General features: G+C 41.7%; 2 protein-coding genes across 10 annotated transcripts in view; both read left to right on the top strand.

Moving 5' to 3' along the window:
- Positions 1-15,701, top strand: part of ptprsb (protein tyrosine phosphatase receptor type Sb) — a 106,542-nt gene that overhangs the window by 66,100 nt on the left and 24,741 nt on the right. For all 9 annotated transcript variants that reach the window (XM_074688559.1, XM_074688555.1, XM_074688558.1 and 6 more), the window contains 5 exons: positions 1,789-2,168; positions 4,800-5,001; positions 7,946-8,082; positions 8,305-8,449; positions 15,278-15,372. In XM_074688559.1, the coding sequence (XP_074544660.1) occupies positions 1,789-2,168; positions 4,800-5,001; positions 7,946-8,082; positions 8,305-8,449; positions 15,278-15,372 (959 nt within the window). The remainder of the gene's footprint in view (positions 1-1,788; positions 2,169-4,799; positions 5,002-7,945; positions 8,083-8,304; positions 8,450-15,277; positions 15,373-15,701) is intronic.
- On the top strand, positions 9,154-15,267 carry LOC141804186 (receptor-type tyrosine-protein phosphatase S-like). The gene is made up of 6 exons (XM_074688510.1): positions 9,154-9,175; positions 10,488-10,832; positions 10,948-11,141; positions 11,285-11,311; positions 13,531-13,648; positions 13,844-15,267. The coding sequence occupies exons 1-6, from the start codon at positions 9,154-9,156 to the stop codon at positions 14,614-14,616; spliced, it is 1,479 nt and encodes a 492-aa protein (XP_074544611.1). The 3' UTR covers positions 14,617-15,267.

The raw sequence follows: 15,701 nt of genomic DNA, 5'->3' as shown, positions 1-15,701 counted from the left end.
AAAGAAACAGGCATGATATTTAACACCGCTATGTTTTAGTGGCTACTGGAGGAGTTACAGGAGCAGACATGATCTGGAACAAAGGAAATATAAACCCATGTAAATAAAACACTAAGATGGAATAGTTTCAAGCTTTGAAAACTAAAAAGCAGCATAAAACAAAACAGAACTTTCAACTATGTTCCCATGGTTACAAAGTTAAGAGAAAAGCAGCACAAATCCCCTTAATTCCTGCTATGCTAGCTTTCTGTTAGCAGACATTGATAGTACTGACCTATTGGGAGCTGCACACACCTCTCACTGCACTGTCTCAACTGTGACTGAACAAACAAGTGGCCACGTAGCTGTAAAGATGAGTCCAGCTGTAATCAGCTGGCAAGTCTTGCTTCAGCTGATCAGAGGAATTTTGCTGATCTTGAGGAGAAGCTGTGGAGAAAAAACATGACATGCCAGAAAAAAATGGACTGCAATTTAAGTTTTAATCATCATAAAAATCTATATCAACATATTTTTTAATACATCATTTATCAAAAGCGGATAAAATAATAATAAAAATAAATAAAACATTAATTATAATAATAATAATAATAATAATAATAATAATAATAATAATAATAATAATAATAATAATAATTGTTATTATTATTATTATTATTATAAAAGATAATAATAATAATAATAATAATAATAATAATAATAATAATAATAATAATAATAAAAACACTTTTGAAAACAGGAGTTTACAAAATTCTGTAACAGCAGTCAGGACATAAGAAACAGGGAACACAAGCTTCAGCACACAGAAAATAATACAGAAAGACTTAGTTTGGACCAGACAGTCTTAGAAACACTGTAGTTGACAAATGAACCCAGACAAGAACCATGCAATATCAAATGAGAACCATGAGGACCAAAATAAAATCTTAAGACATCAAGCAGCAAGAAAAAGAAAAGGCAATAAAAAGGACTGAGAGCAGAAAACATCAAAGTGTTCGTCACACAGGAATTCTACAACAGTTAGTTCTCATCAAGTAATCTGATTGGACGAGAGGCGATTTATAAGGGCTGATGAACAGTCCAACAAACTGAATTGGAAACAGTAATATTCCTTCACCCCAGGTGTCTAATCATAGTTATATTAAAGTCAGCATTCCTTGTCTGAGTTGATCCAGCTCACTCAGGAAATAGAAGCAGTCATCAACAGGCTCACGTATTACTGGTTGGATGATGCACTAAAACATCCTGCAATCAGCTGATACCTGGCAAAAATGTTAAGGTGCTCCGAACAATTAGATCAACCAAAAAACAATATCCAGGTTGTTAATGTTGTATCCTGCATAAAGATCCGTCCTATACAAGCAAAATCCCACTGTAGGTCCTGCTGTTATACTGCATATCTGGATGAGTGACGCATCCGTCCCTGTTATATGTCACTGTCTTTTTTGTTTCTTGGAAGGGATTAAACTGAAATGTCACTTTCCCTTTGGGGACCAATAAAGTATTTCTGATTCTGATTTAACTGATAAACAAAAACAGGGTGAACATTTTTGTGAAGAAAAATTATTTTAATCTGCAAAACATAGGGTAACATCAGAGTCGATAAAAGAGGTAGTAGTTGTCCACAGGGGCTGCTAAATCAACACAAGCTGAGAGTTCTACCATGGTGCTTTGAATAAAACAGTTGCGGTAATGTCAGGGTAATATTCACAGAAAAGACAACAACTCATAACACTGTATGCTGTAGTTAATATTTGTCCTCTTTTTTTCTGACCTGTCTTGAATCACCAGCTTTGCCGAAGCCTCCCGGCACACCCATAGTCACAGAGACGACCGCCACCAGTGTGACCATCACCTGGGACTCTGGCAACCCAGACCCTGTCTCCTATTACATTATCCAATACCGAGCCAAAGGACCAGACAGCAAGTACGAGACAGTCGACAGCATCACCACCACCCGCTACAGCATCGGGGGACTGTACCCAAACACTGAGTACGAGATCAGAGTCTCTGCCTTTAACAGCATCGGCCAGGGGCCTCCGTCCACGCGAGTTGAGGCGCGCACTGGAGAGCAAGCACCTGCAAGTCCACCCCGAAACGTCCAGGCCCACATTATTTCTCAGAACACAGTAATGGTCCGCTGGGAGGAGCCGGAGGAGCCAAACGGACAGGTGGGATAAAGACTGGTATCAGGAGTAGAAACACACATTTTCTTCTGCAGCAGAATCACTGACAAAAACGAGCCAGTTGGTTGTGTGTTGGTTCAGTGATTTGCCTCTTTCACCACAATAAAACAAATAATTGCTTAAGTTATAAAACACTTTGAAAACAAAAGTGACAAGCTGATTCATGGGGACAATAAAGCAACAACAGTAAAATTTAATGTGAGCGGGATTGCTGTTGTAAAAATGTCAGGTGATGTTTGAACAACAGTAAAAAGCAAATACAAAAGAAAGATAACTAACTCCACAAAAAGACATCCTATAACACAACAAGCATGCTTTAGCATCGCTGGCAGGTGGTTTCACCATCCCAAAGCCTCAAAGGCTCTGCTTCCTCTTGTTCCAGCCTCAACCAGGGATCACTTTCAGACCTCTGTAGGATAATCTCAGAATGCATTCTGGCTCTTAACGTGCCCAAACTTGCTTTCAAAGTAATCATTAAAATGTAAAAAATAGATCTTAAATGTGCAGATATCCACAGTGAAGATGCAGAAATAAACACAAGTATGATAACTTATTTTTAAGACTCAAATTACCTTTTTATTGCAGTAAAGTATAAAATGTGCTTTTTACAAATAATCTCAGGGTAACCAACTAATGGAAAGACAAAATCAAAGTCACATAAATAATCCTAAAAAGGAAAAACTTAAACTGTTAATCCATGCTACTTTATGCCAAGCTGTTTTAGTTGAAGCTGTTGTAGCTGCAGCCTCATCTCCTTAACTTTCATCTAACTTGTCACATTTTACACCTTTGCTCAAAAAGTTCCCAGATTTTATTCAGTTACTGTTTTTTAAATGAAAATTTGTAAGCTGTACACACTTTTTTAACGTTCTTTACTTGTTTGGACCCAAGCACAGAGGTGCGAGGAACCTATCAAATGTATGTATTTATATATATATAAATATATATATATTAAGTTGTTATTTAATAACTTGTTAAAATTACATGTATAACAAGAAAATAAAAGATACCTACATCTTACATTCAGCCTCTCTTACTCAAGACTACTACCACATTTGGTAACACTTTACTTCAGAGGTCCACAATTTTTATCACACTTAGGTAATAATTAGACAACGTTTTTTCTTATTTCTTTGAAATTTCCCTAGAGAATTCATGGGAACTGGGTAAAAATGAGCACATAACTTCAGTCCAGATTCTGTTTTGCAGTGCCCCTGTACTCTCAGTGTCTATCACAATCAGATAAGACCAATTTCCAACCCCACTCTTGGTGAATATCACATCTGAAGCCTTCAGTTGTATCATGTAAAACATTATAGGCCTAATCATAAAGGTTTATCATTTTACATGTGATCTCAGTTATGCATATCAACAAACTGGGTACTAAAGAACTTGGTTATATCAAATAACAAATAGCTAACTATCAACTGCTTATTGGGAAATTGAATAATTCATTAACATTTCAAAGGTAATTATCAGAGGAAACAATGAACCTAACTTCTGTTTTCAAGAACTTAGCAGCTATTTATCACCTGCTTCTCTGGAAATAGCAGAAACGTTGGGAAACTTCTAAAAACATTTTGGGGTGGGTTGTGATTTAATTTCAAATAAACTATTTGCTAATCTTACCTTGCAATTTGAAGTAAATTTCAAAGAAACTGGAAAATAAACAGTAACCTACCCATAGTGACTCGTGACAATAAATGTGGACATTATTTTAAATAAGTTATATGCTGATTTCGAAGAAATAAGAAAAAACGTTGTCTACGTATTACCAAAGTGTGATGAAATTTGCGGACCTCTTAAGTTAAATGTTACTAAACATTTTTAAAGATACATAGGAGGTTAAAAATGTTAAAGCCAAAATACTTAATTGAGCATTTGGAGCGTTATTCCAGTATCATGGTTCACATCCTGTGCTGGGATTATGTTTTCCAAGAGATCTCCTTCCTATGACTCCCTTGCTCCTTCCCCCAGCCTCTAAAGAAAGAAAAGGTAATTGGACTGTCCACTCTGAGTTAAGAGCACCCCCTCCTGAGACCTATTCTTCTTTTCTAGCCAACCTAACTGTACAGTATGTTCATAAAAGTGCAAGATTGAATTGAGTGCATATGGGGATTATGGATATTAAAGAGTAATAACAGGAGAGGTGAAAGAGGTGGAAGGGGTTAGGGCCAAAGCATGGCACAGGGATTACACATACTTGGAAATGCCCATAAACAAATCCCACAGGAGATGGCTGTAGTAATTATATCTTAAGCACTACATTGTGAGGGCATGTATTGGAACTGGTTTGGTTTAGCTTGAGGGTCACATTTGTTTATCAGGGTCAGCTGCACAACAGGTCCACAGGCATAGGGACGTCACCTTCTGACAATGACCATGCCCCAACAACAAAACAACAAATCCAGGGGACTATCGGATTAGAGTGAAAAATAATTCATAGATGATGATCTTTGCTTTGATAAACTCTGGTTGAGTTGTGGATTAACACTGCTGAAGAGTTGCGGGAATTAGGCGAAAGACCATTTCATATTGCGAGGGTTACTGATGGCCTTAAAAATCCAGCATAAATCCAGTAATCTGCCATTCTTCCTCTTCCTCTTTGTATTGTAGGTGAAAGGCTACCGTGTGTACTACACCATGGACCCATCACGGCCCATGAATGAGTGGCAGATCCACAACGTCCAGGACAGCGTAATCACCACCATCCAGAACCTGGTGACCTCAGAGACGTACACCATCCAGGTCCTAGCCTTCACCTCTGTGGGGGACGGACCCTTCTCAGACCCAGTTCATGTTAAAGTCATGCCTGGAGGTCAGTGTGTGTGCGTGCGTGTGTGTGTGTGTGTGTGTGTGTGTGTGTGTGTGTGTGTGTGTGTGTGTGTGTGTGTGTGTGTGTGTGTGTGTGTGTGTGTGTGTGTGTGTGTGTGTGTGTGTGTGTGTGTGTGTGTGTAAATACCCTGCATGCTGGTGCGTAGATAACTGTTAATTCTTGCCTCACGCAGGAGAGGAGTGTGTTTTCTCTCCTGCACACACTAGTCATTCTTTGTGTGTGTGTGCGAGTATCCAAAGTGTTAAGTAGCTTATCTGAATGACTTATGTAAAGTTTGGGAGGAAATCCACTGTGAAATACTAAATATAAGCTTGACCTGTCAGAAAAGATGACTGCTTGAAAATGAATAAATTCCACCTGCCTGGAAGGCGCCGTGGAGACTTACGAAAAGGAAACCAGGATTAACGACCCAAAATGTCCGTTGTAGCTCGTTGCAGCTCGTGTCGCTGTGACAACTGCCATGGCAGGTTTTCATGTGATGGGAGGTACAAAGAGATGATTACTCTGATGGTATTACTAGTTAGAATTTGTATGGAGAGCGGACTAAGCCACAGCCGCACCATTAAATGTTCCTGAAAAGTCTGCCATTTTCTACAACACAGAAGGTACAAAATGATAAAGAAACTGGGATTTCTGTACATTAAAACAAAGCTTCTTTTTATTTCACTCAAAAGAAAGATCCAGATAGAATTGATTGGATTGTAACTTCAATAACTTATCTGTGCTATAAGAGCAATAACAGCGAATTACAAATGTTCAATCATTAACAACTAACTATGTCATAAAGATTGTCTGAGGCTGCTTTGTTCAAATGTTACTAATACTGACGTTTCTATGTCAACATAATTCCTATGTTAATATAAAAACACTATTTATAGCTCGAAGTGTGTTAGAGCAGATTGAAACCAAAGTGATTGATACAATAAAGTACAATGATGAGTTTAAAGATGGGAAGAGATTTCATTAAATATTTTTTGAAGTTGGATATTAAAGGGACCGTGAGGAGTTTGAGAGTGATCTTGAAAAAGTCTCCTTTCTAGATGCATGCCCGATCATAATCCACACTTTAAAATTAGATTATTAGCGCCATTATGGATTATTTAGAATTTCTACTTCATAGCTTCTTATTAGCTTCCAGATTGGGTCAGGCAACACTGGATTGATTTACGGCACGCACAACTCTCTGTGACAGCTGACGAAGTTTAATAGTGTCTCTGCTTAGCTGAGAACGATCGATTTCTGTGATTAATTTTGTAGCGATGGTGGACACTGGAGCCTAACTGTCTGACAGAAAAAAGACAGAAGAGCAGAAGAAAGCTGAACAGGAGAGAGATAGAGCACAAGCTAATGGCTAAAAAGGCTAAACTGTTTGTGATAATGTTCACTCCAACCCACAGTCAGCAGTTATTCTGCCGTAGTCTGTTCAAACTTGAGAGTCTATCAATAAAATGAAGAGTGAGGTTACGTTAGCTCTGATTGGTAGATGACTGGCAGGACATAGCTAACCAGGATTTACTAACGTTACATGTTACAAACACGTCTCAGAGGACCGGGCTGCCAGCTGCGCTAAATATAGACTGCTACTAAACTACTGTATGAGTAACAGTTTTCTTGTTGCCACATTAGCCTACAGCTACGTCATACCACCAGGCTGCTATTAGCGCTACTTGTAGCTGATATACAGTCCAAACTTACAAAGTTTGCTTGTTGTCATGTTTTGAATAATATGGCTACGAAACTACTGATAAGTACCTTACCTCGTCACGTTGTATCCGTAAAAAAGTTGTCTTTAACAAAGAAAGTGTGTTACAAAACAAACATACGCTTGGTTAAAAGTTACATCTTTATGACAGTGTGAGTGACACTCTGGGCCAGAAGGTGGCGAGCCAGTCCAGTTAAAACAGATCCTCCTCACAGCATCTTTAATATATTGAAAACTTTCAGTCTGTGTTGTTTTAGGTATCCTCTGTTTTAAAAGCAGTAGCTCTGGTCTTTTTGCTAATCTTCTCCTGTATCACTCAGCAGAGACATTCACTATGGAAAATTTTAAATTTGTTGGCCTTAAGGTTTTAACATATGCTCCAGAAACAGAAGCTTCAGCCCTCATCTCCCTGCCAGGACTATTTGCTGCATGCCTACCCCCACTCTCTGCTCCCCACACTTCCTGTCTCTCTTGAGCTGTCAGAGAAAGACAAAAGAAGGTCCAAAAATGGCTCCGAGATCATTGGCATAGTATCGGTACTGGCTGATATGAAGATTTTTTTCTTATTATGTACAGCTAATAATGTGACACATTAGTCATATGCACACTTACATGTGCCAATAACGGGCTTTAACGTGTCCGCTTTATGCTTGTATTTCTTTATTTCTTTCAGACACAGATGGCAATATTACTACTTGCTAATGCCAATAAAGGGACAAAGATACATTCCCCCACCAGTGCTACTACTGGCCAAAATGAGTTTGATAATATTGGCATATTGGGTTGTGGCAAAAGCTAATATTTTGCAGCATAGGCTTAAATAACGACTCATGCCTCTTTCCACCTAAAAAGAATACCAGAGCAGACATTTTTTAAGCTCTTTTATATTCCTGTTGCTCCACTGCAGAGTAGCTGCCAGACAAAGTGGTTTACAGGAAGCTGCAGAACAGTCCTGTGCAGTCATTGTGTTGCATGTTGGGCATTTGACATGGAGAAGGATGAACTTCTAACACCTCTAACAGAGGATAGCAAAAAGAGAAGTCTCGCTTTTAAAACAGAAGATGGCAAAATCAGCAAAAACCCTGAAAGATCCTCACAGGAGCTTAAAGAAAATGTCTTTTCATAACATAAAATACACTGCACATGTGTGTATGATTTAACCCTCATATCTGTTCAAGATAAGTCAAAGGTCTAACTCACTGTTTTGTCTTATGTCCTCTTCAGTTCCAGGCCAGCCCGGGAAGTTTAAGGTGGGAAGGGTGACAGACACCAGCATCGAGCTGACCTGGGAGCCTGCTTACACCAAGGAGGGAATCGTCAACTATGAGCTGCTCTATAAACCTGTCAAGTTTGGCAGTTTGGTAAGACCTCTTGACGTCTCTTTTTAAATCAGTCTGTTGAGTGGATTTCCTAATAAGACGGTGAGAAGAGAGGATGGATAAAAGAGGAAGTTTAAAAGATTAAACACCACTTTGTCTGCTGATGACAGTCCTCATCTTCATCTCTCTGAAGCTCTCCTTTAATTTTTTGCCTTTTACTCCCCTTTCCTCCTGTGCTCTGCTCTTTGCTCTTCTCTCTCACAGGAGAAGCTGACCTTTGGGCCGAGGAATTCTTACACAGTAGAGGGTTTGAAAGCCAACACTGAATACTCCTTCTCTCTGGCTGCCATCTCGAACAAAGGCATCGGAGCGTTCACCAACGAGCTGGTGCAGAGGACGTCTCAAGCCAGTACGTCTCAAACTCACCAGGTTTCCTGCAGACACACACAGCAAGATTAAGTCTGAGTTTGTGTACATATCTGATGCACGTTTTCTCCTCTTCACACGGACACACTTTAGCTTCTGATCCAGGGGGAAAAACCTGGAAACCATCATTGCATCTCTCCATCGATCTCCTTTATCAATCCATCTGCCCCACCTCCCCTCTCATCCATCTATCTGCGTTTGAGCGTGCCTTTCTTTCTCCGCTCAGCATCTCGCTTTCTTCCACAGCAAAAACATCATGACGGATGGAGACAGGCCGCAGATTAATGTTTCACTCTTCCTTTTCTTCGCCCTCTTTCACTTTTTCCACTCTATCAGTGTCTCATGTATTTGAAAGGGTGAACATGTCTGCCACTTGTTGGCCACTAACCAGCAGTGAGATGCATTAAAGGATGGTCATTGGCCTGCTGTGCTGACAGGTACGTACCAGACAGTCTGTGATTAAACCAAGCTGCCCACTGATTCTTTCACTTGTTTCATTTTCTTGTATTTTTCTCTGTAAAATCCGATAAGAGTCAAACAAGTTCCACTTATTTTGCTCTGACATATCAAGGCATCTGCTCTTGAGAGGAAGCAAAGCGAAATGTGGAGATAACAGAGAAAATGGTGCAAGGGAAAGAATTAATACAGTAGTCTTGGTTGAGAGAGGAGTCCCAAGTCGAGCGGTTCATGGTGCTATATCACTTCAGCGGTAAGTTTTGTCAAGTATTTACACGAACTATCTCATCAGACACAATGATTCACAGTCAGATCGTTTTGAGGGCTGAGTACAAAAAGTTCTGAACGCCTTTAGCTGATCTTATTTTACTCTAAACCTGAAGAAGAAAAAGGGCCCAAAGAGGTACACCAGAGGAGACGGGTTAAAGGTGTGAGGGGGGTGTTCAGGAAAGGGAAGGTGCAAGATAAGCAGACTATTTCATGCAGCAGAATTCATTTCCCAGGGAGGTTATGTGCGCTTTGTTATCGCCAAGCTTTGGTGCACATCTAGATTGTCCCCCGAGGCCGACAGAACACCGGCTGTACGGCTGAGTGGATAGATACTTGAACCTGTCAGCTATGACTATTACACTCCCACACATGCACATTTACACACACACACACACACACATGCTATACACTCCTGAGCTCCGCCACAAGCCCAGACGTCTCGGCCAGGCTCGCAATCATGTGCGAGCGTTGGTTCTTTAAGGAGCATTATATAGGGTGAGTGAAACCTCCTGTTTGGGAGTATGTGGTGATTTTTTGTGGTTCTCTGTTCCTGTGTGTTACAGTAAACTCAATTCTTGCCCAAAATTCATCATTCTAGCCTGACGTTCAATATCCGTCTGAGTGCCTTTTTTCTCCCAGGCTTCCTCTTCTTTCCCTTCTTTTTTTTTTGCTTGCCTCTAAGTCCTTTCTGCTCTTTGAGAGATCTTTTTTAGTTTGTTTGTTTCTTCCCTCTGTGTGAAGACCTTCTCCTAGTCAGCTGTGGAAATTCAGAAACCACTCTATTATCCCAAGGATTCAAGGATTATGCCACCACAGGGGCTGGTGTTGTGAAATGTGTATATTTGTCTGCGCTCATGTGCACTGAGCCGTGCATCCCTGCTTCAGAGAGAAATACTTTGTCTGGTTTTTCATTCATAAATCTGCATCCTTTTATGCCTCAGTCAAGGGATGAGATATGATCGTTGGGTATCGGATGCACATTCTCCTTAGGTATAATTAAGTTGTCCACTCAGGGTCGATCCTCTTGTCTCTGGTTTATTTCATTAGGTGCTAAGTCTAACATGATGCTTTTACATTATGTGGTTGCTCCCCCTTTTTGCTCCCTGAATTTCATTTGTTCTTATTTTATCTCTTTCAGTTTAAGTTATCTTAGTTTCTTATTTTTCCTCTCTTATCCTTATCTTCTATCCTTTTGCTTACATACGTCCCCTCTCTTGCTTTTTTCAACCCCTGTGTTCTTGGGTCAATCCTAAACTCTTTGCCATTTCCTTGCCCTCCCACTTTTGTCCAATCAGAGCCCTCAGCCCCACCTGAGGGCGTGTCCTGCGAGAGTGCCAGCTCCACCTCGCTGAGAGTAAGTTGGAGGCCGCCTCCAAAAGAGGGCCTGAATGGCGAGTTGGCAGGTTATGAGCTGAGATACCAGAGAGTTTCTAGGGCGGGAGGTGGAGGAGGAGGAGGAGGAGGAGGAGGAGGAGGGCAGGGCCAGGAGGTGAAGGGGCTTCCTATCCCGGCCCAGCAGGTGGAGACAGTCATAGAGGGGCTGGACAAATGGAGCTGGTACAACCTCACTTTAGCAGCTACAACCACAGAGGGGACTGGACCTGACAGCCCGGCTGCTCTCTGCAGAACTGACGAAGACGGTGAGAGTGAGAGATGTAGATCCAGCTGAACAGTATTGATTGTTAGTTGGTTATTTACTGGCCAGACTGTTGCTCACTTCATTAATCATGCCCTCGTGTCGTTGTGTGCGCTCAGTTCCTGGAGCAGCCCCTCGCCAAGTGGATGTCCAGCCGCTCAACTCCTCTGCACTCCGAGTCACCTGGAGATCAGTGTTGCCACGGTTACGGCAGGGCCAGATCCGCGGCTACCAGGTGCACTTCGTCCAATCAGAAAGTGTTGAATCAAGAAACCTTCCCCGCATCAAAGACCTCTTGTTGGATGAGTCGCAGGTGAAGTGATGGCTGAATATTTAAAGTGATTAAAAGACGTTCATTTATTTATCATTAAACACCCCCCCCTTCTCTCTCTGTCCTTTGACTCACTCTCATCTGTCTGGGCTGCCTGCCGGGTGTGTCTCTGTCTGTGGGATAAGATGGAGGAGGATGACTCAACCCAATATGTGAGTGCAGACTACCCATCCTGTCCTCATTATAAATGAGGCATCTATTAATACATACAGCACAATGCATTTATCACAAAGAGACGCTTATGAAACACTCATTAAGTATGGAAACCAGGGATTTCTGTGGCCACAGATAGAGTAGGGGCTGTGTGCTCACAGATTTTTTTTTTTTTGTGGGGGGAGTTGTTCTGCCAGCGCCCACGACCTCAGTTTCAGAGTGCTTTTCACCAATGTTTAGTGTTGCTAGGTTACAAAAGTTGGCACTTCCGCTTCCCTTGGTTGGTCCATTTGGTGTGTTTTAAAACGCTCTTCATGCGTCATACTCGGTACTCGTGAAAGTGTAAAAAATACTGATCAAAATCATGTCATAGCATTAGTAGAAGCTCTAGACTCAGGAAAAGAAGCGAGTTAAATTTGCCATTCTCTGTTTTAAAAGCGAGACTTATCTTTTTGCTAACCTTATCCTCTGTTAGAGGTTTTAGAAGTAGACATGCACCGATCGATTGGTCGGCCGATCACCTGTGCTGATTTCCTCAATTTTGGGGGATTGGTGATCAGTTCATCCTTACATATGAAACTGATCTTCTATACCTCCAGGAAGGTCTGACAGCCAGCCATTGTTGCTTTTTGCTCTGAGACCAAAAACTCAGGACACTTTATTGGTTGTTTGAGTTAAAACACAAAGATTTTGTAGTTTCACAGGTATTGTTCAATGATTTTTGATAAAATAAGATTTGAACATTGACGGTATATGCTGTTAGTTATAAAAAAAAAAAATCGGTACCAGCCCAAATTGGTATCGGCAGGTCAGGCTTTTTAAAGATCGTCGGTTGGTGATCGGCCAGAAAATTGTGATCGGTGCACTCCTATTTAGCAGTTCATTAGAGATGCCTTGTGGGGGATCTGTTTTGGTTAGGCTGGCTCGCCACCTTCTGGCCTGGAGTCTCACGCACACTGTCGTAAAGGTGTGACTTTAACCAGGCATGTGTTTGTTTTGGTGTAAAAACTACTGATCAAAGCATCATCATCATGGCATTAGTAGACGCTCTTGAATCGGGAAAAGAAGTAAGTTGATTTCTCCTCAATACAGACCTCCGCCATTGCTGTTGACATAGGCTGTGTTTCAATTCAGGGGTTGCAGCCTACGGTGGCTGCAGCCTTTGGAGGACCCGGCCTTAGTAGCCTGCACAGACCAAATAGCCCAAACTGAAATTAGACAGTCTGGTCTATGGCACATTTCCCGTTTGTCACCCTCGACGTCACACAGCACCGCCCTCACCTGTCAGGCTTTCATTACTTTTCAAACACACATAAACCAAAACTTAACATTTAAAACCAGATGTTTTTTACTATTAATTTTTTTACTTTGCTTCATTATTATCATTATTATCATCATCATCATCATCATCATCATCATCATATCTTTATTGATATAAAACCACCATTTACATTAGATTTAAGCAACAACTTACATTTTCAACATTTGAACAAGTGCTCGGGAGGACGATGAATAAAAAATGTATAAAATACAAGCTGCTGAAATTATTTCATGTATTTTTAATTCCCTGTAAAAAAATAATAAATTAAAAAAACACCAAGTTAGTTTTTTTACCCAGATAATTTACATTTATGAACATAAATATTTTTTTAATAATGAGAAGTTTTATAAAGAAAAACTTTTTCCTCAGTGTATTACTTAAAAAGAGCCCAAACAACACATATTCAAACAGTGAAAAAAAATCTGTCGAATCCGTCCTTCGTGGCACCCCGAAAAGGAGCCTGGATTCGTCAAAGCCTTTGAAATGGGACAGCCTTGGATGTATCGCTGTGAGGTAATCGGTCTTCAAATTCAGCCTTCGTGGGCTGCAGCCCCTGATTTGGGACACAGCCAAAGTTGAAGTCCCACCTCTTCTTGATTATGATTGGCTGAGGATCATAAAGCGACATTAATGAGCACATCAACGTTCCAAAGGCTAAACTTTTTTCTACCGAGAGCGCAGCGACAATATTAAGCTGAAGCTCAGGGCATTTTCTTGCAGAGGATGCTGAGCACTAGAAATGCCAGATCAAATTTTGTTTGATTAGAAGATGAAGCAGCTTACTTTGAGAGAGCATTTGCTCCTTATGAGTAGATGCAAGGAAAAGTCATGAAGAAACCTGTACTGTCATTGATTAGTGGACTGAGGAGTAACAGCATGGTGCATTCACTTTCACAGGAGCTGATTTTGGGAGGTCTGAGAGCAGACACTTTGTACTCTGTCTCAGTGGCAGCGTACACCACCAAGGGGGATGGAGCACACAGCAAAGCCAAGCTGGTGCAGACCCAAGGGATCAGTAAGCATGTGCCAAGAATACAGTGCAGTGCACTGATTTAGTAACATACTGGAGAATTGATCTTACAGTTAACCGTACCAGAAGCCAGCAGTAAATAAACAGTTGAATCGATTCTAATTCTTGTAAGATTTACATGATATATGGTCTTTATATATATTTCTATTGATTTTCTGCTGCCTACACTGTCATTCGCAGCGCCCGGCCCCCCCTCCTTTTGGGTGCGTCCAGGATCGGGTCCGGCAGTGGAGGTGCACTGGGCTCCTCCGCTGACATGCTCTGAGTCAGGCTCTGATAGCCGGGGGCCCCCACTGGAAATCCTGGGCTACCGCCTACAGTTTGGCCTAAAGAACACTTCTTTAGACTCTACAGTGGATTTCACAAGTCGAGAGAGAAACTTCACTGCCAGTAACCTCTCCCAGGGCTCCTCTTACATCTTCGTCCTCTCTGCGAGGAGTCGAGCAGGCTACGGAGATGAAGTGCAGCAGGAAATAACAGTCCCCTTGTTCCCACCCTTGGGACACCCCAAATTATCCAGTTATGTTAATGTCACCTGCTGCTCCATCCAATTCTCTTGGCTTCCCCCACACCCTGACGAGTGTAATGGTGTCCTTACAGAGTACACCATTGCGTACAAAGAAGCCCCAGGCCCCAATCCGTCTAGTGACCCTGGCCTTTATTTCTTACCCACTCCCACTGCTCCCCCGTGGCTGATCATGATACCAGCGAGTGAATCCAGCTACACCATCCTGGGCCTCAATCACAGCACAGCCTACGAGGTGCAGCTCAGAGCCCACAACGTGGCAGGGCCAGGCCCCTTCAGCCCACCTCTGGTGAGCCAAACCCTGGCCTTTGAAACAGGTAGGGCCGGCCTCAGGCCTCAGGAAAACCCTTCACCTTCTAAGCACTGGTTCAGCTTCACATCTCTGCTCCCCTTAATGTGGATTTCACTCCAAAAAACACTCTACTAAATGAAGTGTGGGCCAGTTCTTACAGGTTTGGCCTTTCACCTGTGCACCTAAGAGAGGCTGAGAAAATGCCAAGTCCAGGGGAACACGACTACTCCCCTCAATGTCCTCCACTCACTCACTTATACCTCCATCACCTACCCTTCACCACCAGTGGAAGCAGGCTGAATGTTAATGGATGTTTGCCTCAAGAGCACTGCTTATCACACACCCTCAGGTAAAAGTCAATTCAAGGCTGGGATGTACAGTATCCAATGTACCAGGTAAGTCCTCAGTCTTAGTTCAAGGGAAATCTGGCGCCTGGTGCTGTGTTTGTAGGTAAGCTCTTTTCTTCATGTAATAGACCTCCACTTCCACCTCTTCCAAAGCCTTCGCTGACAAGTCTGAGTCTAAAGAACACAACCTAACACTCTGAGAATGTGGCATGTCACATTCCTGCAGCGGGTCTGTCTGTCTTATTTAGACTTCTTACTCTTGCCATCCACTCTCCTCATCACCTGCCCATCCTCCTAACCATCATGTGTTCTTTCCCTCGTAACACATCTGACTGACTGGTCTTCCATTTTTACAGGGGTGCGTTAGGAAATTAAAGGAGCTGCTGCTTTAAAGTAAAACCTTTATTATGAACAACTCAATTTGTTTTGTTTTGTTTGCTCACTTCCAGATGTGCCAAGGAATTTTTCAGTCAATCTGGCCACGAAGACGAGTGTTCTTCTGACCTGGGAGTTCCCAGAGAGCAGCAACCCTTATCGCTTCACCGTATGTCCTCAAGCTGTTTCTCATCATTTGCATACAGAGTATACAACTTGTTTTGTATAATTTTCCAGGTGCTTTAAATTATATCATCTAACCTTAATATCTAGCTTCAGACTCTATGACGCCTAAGTGAAATCCCATATTGACGGCCCACACTTTATGTCATGAAACCCAGGGAGAACAAAAAGGAGGAGGACCCAAATGCAGATGTAACTAAAATGTTTTTTTTAACCAAACTCAAAAGCTATAAGGAAAGAAACAAACCAAAAAACACAAGGAAACTCTCTGGAAGCATAAACACGAGAAGCACACAAACACGAGCAAACATTTTG

This window comes from Halichoeres trimaculatus, unplaced genomic scaffold, assembly GCF_033239565.1.
Source record: "Halichoeres trimaculatus isolate MK-OKI-2021-1 unplaced genomic scaffold, fHalTri1.1 fHalTri1_scaffold_15, whole genome shotgun sequence".
Classification (NCBI taxonomy): domain Eukaryota; kingdom Metazoa; phylum Chordata; class Actinopteri; order Labriformes; family Labridae; genus Halichoeres; species Halichoeres trimaculatus.
Note: the sequence above shows the minus strand (reverse complement) of the source record. Positions and strands in the feature narration are given on the sequence as shown.

Coding starts and splice junctions, on each gene's coding strand:
- LOC141804186 (XM_074688510.1), top strand. CDS start 9,154: ATGGTGCTATATCACTTCAGCG. Junction 10,833..10,947: donor CTGCAGAACTGACGAAGACG/GTGAGAGTGAGA, acceptor GTGTGCGCTCAG/TTCCTGGAGCAGCCCCTCGC. Junction 13,649..13,843: donor GGTGCAGACCCAAGGGATCA/GTAAGCATGTGC, acceptor TGTCATTCGCAG/CGCCCGGCCCCCCCTCCTTT.